Source organism: Girardinichthys multiradiatus, chromosome 9 (assembly GCF_021462225.1).
Source record: "Girardinichthys multiradiatus isolate DD_20200921_A chromosome 9, DD_fGirMul_XY1, whole genome shotgun sequence".
In the NCBI taxonomy this organism is placed as follows: domain Eukaryota; kingdom Metazoa; phylum Chordata; class Actinopteri; order Cyprinodontiformes; family Goodeidae; genus Girardinichthys; species Girardinichthys multiradiatus.
In genome coordinates, this window is record NC_061802.1 from 13,839,655 (window position 1) to 13,848,013 (window position 8,359).

Here is an 8,359-nt window from a genome sequence, read left to right on the forward strand (position 1 = left end):
TGATAGAGCAAACTAAAAGAGTCCACTTAGTTTTAAAATGGTTCAAATAATTTAATATCATTTAAATCCACTAGTAGTTAATAGAGCCGTTCAAAACTACAACAAACGTTGCATTGTGACAGTAAGCAATAAATAATATGATGTTCAAATTTTAAGTTACCGTAATTTAACTAATACATTCCTAATAAGCATACATTCACTCCGTGTGCTTTGACAATCAGTAATAAGGCCCATTCCCAACATATACAAGGAGTTTGACCACATTCTTGTGTAACATGTCCTTATTCTGTCATTATCAAATGCAAATCTTGTCATGTTTCAGTGCTGTAAGATGTCGGTTTGAGTTTCGGCAAGCAATCAACTAGGTGACGAATTAAAGTTGACGTAAGCAGCCTCAAAAAGGGAACTTCTTGGTTTCAACAGTGCAACTATTTGTCAAGATTTCACAAAGAACTTAAAAAATGTGCATAATTTGTTTTATTTATATATATTATTTTAAATTGGATTTAAATTTAATGAAAGTACTCGCAAAATGTAGTCTGAAAACACTCAACCTTAAACAACGAGGAAAAAACTCCTCCATGGGCTGCCTTTGTTCTAGAAAAATATACATGCATTTAAATCCAACTTAGTTTAAAGAAATTAAGATGTTTTAAAAGAGTTTTCACTAAAAAGGATAGATCAGTATTTAATCCTCAGTCTGCGATGGATTTTATGTCCTTAGTGCTATGATTTGATTATTAACCAGTTCTTTGGCAACAGCTTATTCTGAGCAAATAGTATTTAAGTGCCATCATAAACTTCTACCTCTATTAATTTTCACTTTGTCTCTATTTCTGTCTCACACCTGAGTGAGAGAGTGGGAGTTCATCAGTTGTGACTGTTGTATCCTATATCTTCTATCTGCAAAGAAAACACCTCTCCAAAATAGGTTAGAGAGCATCTATTGAATGCTTTTCTTACTCAGCTCTGCTGTCAGAGTGGAAGTCCGTCATCTTGCTAATTCACTCAGTGTCAAAGGCGTTCAGTTGTCCTGCACAATCTTTATGCAGTGACAAGATTCTATATGGTCATTATTCTGAATATTTGCTTCAAAAAAGTCCTCAGGTGTGCGGTGCTTAATGTAGAGATCCTCTCCTTTTTTAGTGTAGAACAGGAGTGGCATCACCAAGGTGCGCGGGCCTCTGTTTGTGTCCTAGTGCCACACTGGATGACCTTCCTTCCTGTTTGTTGTCAGTTCCTCCTTTTGAAGGAGCCTCAAACATTCCAGTTATGGGTTTTCTTCTCCTTCCTCTCTCCTCCTGACTGTGCTTTCATCCCTTCGTGGCGTCAGCAGCGAGGCTTTCCAGGAGTGTTCTATAAACGTCCGAGCGGAGGAACCGCGGGTACGAGTCTCTTTCCATCAGCCCGTAAACTATCTTCTGAGCTTCGTCAAAGCTGTACATGGTGGGAGTCTTGACGTTCCTTTTGATCTGCTCTCGAGTGTGATAGTCAATGTTGATCTAGAATGAGGCACACAGATAGGTATGAGGAGGATTCGAGCCAAGAGCAAGAGATGTGAGATTCAACATTTGAGCTGGCGTTTTTTTCACTAACAGACAGAGCTCAAAATGCAAAACAGAAGCTGTGTGTGTGTGTGGGGAGGGGTGGGGAGTCTTTGAATGCAAAATACTTTTCTCAGCTTACTTACCTCTTTAGGTGATTCTGCTTTGATGAACTGTTCATAAATCTTCTTAGCTCTTGAAGACATTCGAAATGAAGACTTAATCTTCTTGTAGTCCTCACAAGTGAGCCAAAATTCAATATTCTCATCACTATATTCTGATTTTAGGAAGTTACGAAAGGTAGCCAGGCCATCTGAGGGAGGAACAAACAATATCTGGCTCAAGGTGCAAAATACATTCCTTTAAAGCTTTTTTTTAAATAAGTTATTCATTTCAAACTTTCATTTTCTTAAACCTAATTTACTGTTTTAGCAACATTCTAAATTCCAAGACAAAAAGCAACTCACATTTAGATTCAAGGAGCCTTTCAAGAGACTGTGACCATTGTTGGGTATCTTCTAAACTTAGCCTGCTGGGATGAGAACACAAGTTGGATTACTGACCCAGAATAAAATTTGAGTAAAGTAAATCTACAAGGACATCAAGGGCACTAAGGGCACTGAGGCATTCAAGCCAGGAAGGCCACTGCAGATATGCTTATCAAGTTCATACAAAAATGTTGAACCCTGGAATTAGCTGGCCGTAGTATCTAACATGCCAAAGCAAACATGGTGTCTCTAGATCATTTGAATCCTTTCGTGATGCCATAGATGGAAATAACTGGAGCAGGATGGCTATTTCAAAACTGAAATGTATGCAAAACAGTACATACGATTCCTTACCTCTCTGAGCATTGAGGCGACTGTGAGAACATGCACTGGAGTCGGCACATAAAGTTCTTGCCACTGTGTAGAAATAAGAAACACAAGTTCATCCTTGATTGATTTAGTATTCTCAAATTTGTCTCTAGTAACAGTATAAAAGCATGTTGAGCATGTAAGTAATTAGAAAATGAAGAGCTTAACATTCAAAATTTAATCACAATATAAATGTTTTTCTGAAAATAGATCTGAAGAACATTCTCTAACATTCTTGTAATTCAATATTTGTCTGACTTTGACAAGTTTTCATCACAGTTAAAACGTCAAAATCTCTCAGATAAATCCAGTGGTTAATAAAGATCTTAAATATTAAGTACCAGGTCAGCACATCGACAGCACACGCCGGTTTAAAGTTTAAGTACTCACATGGTATTGTTTCTGTTCCTGTCATCTCGGTCCATGATGAAGTGATGTGTGCTGGGTGGTTTGGCTTTTATGCTGGGCATTGTTTTGTTAAGTCCACACTCTCAGGCTCTTGGTCCTGGTCATGCTGTGTCTAAGAGGCACTTAGGAGGGTTCCCCCTACGATGCAGCTTTTTATAAGGTTTCCTGTCGCCACAGCAGGGCTGCTGGGATACCTCAGCTCTATTCAGACTAAAGAGGAAGCACCCTTTCCTCCTCCTCCCGCCTGTTGCACTTCTCCTCCTACTTCACAGTTAGAAACAACACACAGTGCATGAATGTATCCCTCCTCCTGATGCCTTACTCCCTATTATGTCTTGCTGTTTCTTCTCCTTTCTCTTCTGCTGACGCTTTTTAGTCTCTCTTCCTTGCTGCACTGACCAAACAAATAGCACTCTCAGGCTCAAAGGATACAGTGTTTGAATTATTTTTAGTCTAGCAACGCAGATGCAAATGACAGCAACAGAGACTATGATAGGCAAATTTTCAACCATCTCATGCAACATGTTTAAGCAGTTCATGAGATGAGACTAAATCTCATGAGAGTTCAAATGGAAGGTCTCTTCTTCAAAGCCAAAAACTTTAAACTTTATTTATCCAACAAGGGGAAATTATTTGTGAAGAAAATCATGAAATGTGAGGCCACAATCTTTTGTGAGAAAGCGGAAACACCAGAATGAAAGCAACAGAGACAGAGCAAAGAGACAGGAAGTAAGAGAGACTGCCAGGATGTCACATTCTGACCAGTCTCCTTTGCAAACCGCCAAGTTAGTGTCTGCCACTCACTGGATACTATCGCCTCTTTTGCCTTTTCTCTGTAAACCTCAGAGATGGTTGTGCATGAAAACCCCATTGTATCAGCAGTTTCTAAAAACCAGCCTGTCTGGGAGCAACAATACCAAGTCATATTCATTACATTCCCTTTGTTCTCCATTCTGATAGTCCATTAGAACCTCAGCAAGCCATATTTATTGCATCTAAATGTCTAGATGTGCTAAATGGTTGTCAGATGAATGGCTGATTTACAATTTTACTGAAAAGAAACTAAACATGTGTACCTTATAAAGTGGACAGTGAGTCTATATTTACCTGTGATGACAAAAAGAAGTAAGAGCCTCAACTGATACTAATGTGGAATTTTAGGAGTTTAGGCCTGTTCAGAGACTGAATGGAGGGTAATGTGGCAGCCTACCACACTGCTTTTAAGTGAAAAGCAACTTATAGATCTCAATCTTGTGGTTGGTGTAAGTTGACTGCAAAGGACATGACAGCTAAATAAATAAATATGGACATGTACTCATGTTCTCTTTAAATAAATGTTGAAAGAGTCTAGGAATACTAATTTATTTGGGTTATTATTGATTATAAAATAAACTGGAAACCTCCAATTAGATATACACAAAGTAAACTGTCAAAATGTCTCTTTATACAGAATAAAGCCAAGCATGTCCTGGAATAAAATTAACTCCACATTCTTTACTGCTGCCAAGTTTTACCTTACTTGAGTTATTGTGCAGAAATATGGATCAATAATTACAAAACTTTAGTATAAACAGCATTGCAAAAACCAGCAAAAGGAGTAATCAGTAAGGTTGATTATTTACAATCGCACTACTCATAAAATCTAAATCATTAAAATTTACTGACATAGTTGAACTACAGCTATCTATCTTGTTTAAAGCCTAAAATTAATTCTTACTAGAAAACATTCAAAAGCTTTTTCTTGAAAATGTTAGGGCATTATAACTAAAGGGGAAAATGTGACATTAAAACAAGCAAAGACAGAACTACAAGACAGAGCTTTGGTATATCTGTATTGCACCTTTTCCACTGGCTTGATTTGGCCCTACTTGACTCCACTTGACTCGCTTTGCAAGCGTTTCCATTACTGTCTTTTCAGTACAGGTACCTAGTTTTTTGGTATCTGCTTCTGGGGCTGAGTCAGGAGTAGATGTGACGTGAACAGAATGCTGTTCACTGATTGGCCATGGGACCAGGAGAAATGAGAACATTTTTGCTGAGGAAGTGCAACAAAAATTTAATAAAACTCAAGAGTTTGCATGCAGGCAGTGCACTGTATTTATTAGCATCCTAAATCAGTTGATCGCACATAAAACCAGCTGCTCAGATGCACAATCTTTTCCCCGAAAACACACAAAACCATATAACCATGAAACAGCGTGTTTGGTTCGGAAGTTTTATGGTCCTTAAGCTAACCAGCGTCTGCAGGAGGAGGGAGTAGACAGAGAGCAGCTGCCCTGGACGTCAACTGGAGGAGGACTCCACTGAATCTGCAGAACATGAAAATCTAATACCCAATCTAAATCCTAAAATTAATTTTATTTTTTATTGTTTCACGCAGATTACTTTATTGTGAAAACATCAGAGTAATAGCAACACAGCGGACTACAATGTAATGGCCCAGTGGAAACACAACAGGTACCATACCAAGTAGAGTAAAACCAAGTGGAGCGGAGTCACACCGGCAACAACCAGCCAGTGACAAAGGGTCATATGCGGGGTGAAACTATGGAACAATTTAAATGTGGATATCAAGCAATGTCCAAACATAAAACAGTTTAAAGCAATATTCAAGAAGATCGTCATCACAGCACATAAATATGAGAAATAATTATTTAACTATTACTGCTGTTTTTATTGTTGTAATTAGTGATTGACATTATTAGTTATTATTGTTAGCATCATTAACTCTGCACATTGACAAACAGATGGTTACAAGTGAAATTACTGATGCTTACTATCATGCAAATATGATTTACAGATATACAGTATTGGGTGAAACTACTTATTATAGAAATAGGGGTTATAATTAAGCTAATATCTACTGGATTAGGAAGTGATTTAAATATGTTGTTTATGGAAGTAAAATAGTCTCATTAGAATAAGACATTTTTTAGACATAAAATTTATAACACTGAATTTTTATCCTGTGCAATTATGTATGTGAATTGTTTTTTGTACTTAAAATTTGCCAGCAAAAATTTGCCTGCAGAAATTCGCCTGCAAATGTGTTGACCTTCTGGTGACTCAAGCCAAAGCAATCAGCAATCAATCGAGTCGAGCGTCTTTTAGCCAATCAGATTATGCTTATTTGATCACGTGACACACCATTGCCTTGGGCAGAGGCGAGTCTCTTAACAGTTTGCTGGATAGTGGCTTAATGAAGATCAGTGATGAGATTTTTCTGCCAAAACTATATTATTACAAAACGCCAGGTAATTAACACCCATTTGAATCTCATGTTTCCTGCTTGTAAATTATTTGGTTTTGAACGAAGGGACTTCAAGCTTCTTGGAAATTGCTTTACAACGCTTTTGCAGTTCGATGGGCAGCAATAATTGCTTTTATAAGGTCATTGCTGACGTCTCCTTCCCCTGAATTGTATTCACACAAACATGCATGCTCCAGACCAACAAAATGACAAATCTTCTATTTTTAAAGATGTTTTTACAGTTACTGGTGACAAATTAATATGTGGATTTGATGAGTAGCACCTGGCTGCTAGGTCTCTCTTAGTCTTATGGGATCAGCAAAGTAGTACTTTGTTTTTTCAATAAATGTACTGTCAGTGATTGAATTTTTACCTTTTGTAATGACTGTGTTAATAACACAAAATCTATTCTGGTGAATATATTTTATGCTCACTCATTACATTCATTGTTATGTATTCCATGTGTAAATGTTGAAAAAATGTCTTTTTCATTGTCTTCTGTTTCTTTTTTTTTACATTTTGAAGGTAATTATCATTCATTGAAGCCTGCTGACATATGCTGCCCTATTACAACCCGTCCTTTAGTTTGGCTTCACTGATGCTGCTTTCCGTCTTTTGCCCAAACATGGCTATAAGCACTGAACTGTTACATGGAGACACTGAATATTGAACTGATTGCACATTTTTATGTTATACTAAAATGTTACACTCCCAGTGGATATAAGATCATTTAGGATTTCTAGCACTTTGATCAGTCTCAATTGGGGCAACTGTTACACAGTACCATTCACAAAACTCACTTCCTTTTAGCTACCATGGTAACAGCACTGGGCAATGAGAAAACAGTGGCAGCTTGTGCGTGAGGAACAGTACGCCATATGATGGAGTTTTGAGTACTTTGTGATTTAGCAGGAACAACCCCTGACCCCAGTGTACTCACAGTTGCTGATGTAGAGCTTCTGAAATAAACTCTGCTATTCATTAATAACTGCCTATTAAAGCACTTAATATGTTTTGGTCATTGTAAATACTTTAACCAAGTAGTCTTAAATTAAATGAATGTCCTACAAATTTGTAGCAGGCAACAGACCCAAACCCTCTGGTTTTGATTTCATATTGGTTTTTGGTAAACTATAATTGCCATCACTGTAGTCATATCTCTTTTGAATGCCTAAAGCTTAGCATGTGTGGGATTCAGGATAATCCCACACATCCCAGACCCAAAACAATGCCTAAATACTGATGTAAATGTGTGAAAACCCTCCTGCTCTGTAAGAATAGATGTGTGTTCTGCTTTTTCTTGGATTGAAAACATCTAAAAACCGTCACATTCTGGTAATTCGTTGATTGAAGTTGCAGCTTCCTTTATGACAGATTGACAGATTCTTAATACCAGAAACAACAATGGTCATTCCTGTTATCTGGTGCATTTCTGTTGCATATTGGAGATTTTATGCTTTAAAATAGTAAAGGTAAACTGTTCTTAAAGCACACTATAAGCATAACTAAATAAACATATCCATTTTTCAATTTTCTTTTATCAATTCAGTCAGAAAGTAGCCAAAACTTAAAACCCTATATTGTTAAAATCAAGATAAGAACATTACGCCTGACCCAGACAACAATATGTCTCCTCTCATTTAAGAACGTATAACCAGTCTCTTTTCTAGGGCTTCAGAAAGTACTCTTGGTAAAGTAGACGATGTCTAGAATATGCTGACAGATGTGCTGGTCCCACCAAGCACAGCCAGATGTGATCGGAGCACTTTTCGGCAAACTGCCTCAAACAAGAAACTTCTAATTTCACAAGACAAATTATGTCAGAGCTCGGGATATCTTCTATACGAAAGAGAATGTTGAAGTCTATAGCTATCCAAAGTTATTATTATTAAAATAACATAAATAACACGCACATACAATATATTAAAATAAATGTTTCTCTAAAGATTCTAATATAAAGTTAAAAAAATGGCTCACCAAGTAGTGTCTTCAAGTCTTGGATCGTCCCTTGTGTCTGCTGCTACTGCTCCATGCTGCTCTCTTCGCCTCTGGTTGTTTCATTCAGTGCTGTATTTACTGTAACCCTGGATTTACACTGTATCTGCTCTGGACCGGTCTGGTCCGCTGCGAAGCACGAAGGAGCTCCAAGAACATATGCAGATCGCGCAATAAAAGGCAGTGATTAATTAGGAAGCAAGTTCAAAACATCTCATTCTGCGGAAGTTAAATGGCTTCATTTTTCATTTTATGCATCCAGATATTTTCATGTGTTTTATTCTACAGTGGGTGAGTACACTGAG

At 37.4% G+C, this 8,359-nt stretch overlaps 1 protein-coding gene across 2 annotated transcripts; it reads right to left on the bottom strand.

Annotated features, from left to right (window-relative positions):
* Positions 1-30: 30 nt before the first annotated feature.
* On the bottom strand, positions 31-3,042 carry LOC124873381 (regulator of G-protein signaling 21-like). 2 transcript variants are annotated; one of them, XM_047373997.1, is made up of 5 exons: positions 2,792-3,042; positions 2,387-2,449; positions 2,012-2,073; positions 1,691-1,857; positions 31-1,502 (listed from the first exon to the last, which is right to left on the bottom strand). In XM_047373997.1, exons 1-5 carry the CDS (start codon positions 2,869-2,871, stop codon positions 1,314-1,316), a joined length of 561 nt encoding a protein of 186 aa, XP_047229953.1. In that variant the 5' UTR covers positions 2,872-3,042; the 3' UTR covers positions 31-1,313. The 2 variants fall into 2 exon arrangements, with proteins under 2 accessions (XP_047229953.1, XP_047229952.1); XM_047373996.1 differs by having other exon boundaries at positions 2,012-2,076; positions 2,792-3,034.
* Positions 3,043-8,359: the final 5,317 nt, after the last annotated feature.

Coding starts and splice junctions, on each gene's coding strand:
- LOC124873381 (XM_047373996.1), bottom strand. CDS start 2,871: ATGCCCAGCATAAAAGCCAAACCACCCAGCACACATCACTTCATCATG. Junction 2,450..2,791: donor AGGAACAGAAACAATACCAT/GTGAGTACTTAA, acceptor ATTTCTACACAG/TGGCAAGAACTTTATGTGCC. Junction 2,077..2,386: donor TCGCCTCAATGCTCAGAGAG/GTAAGGAATCGT, acceptor TTCTCATCCCAG/CAGGCTAAGTTTAGAAGATA.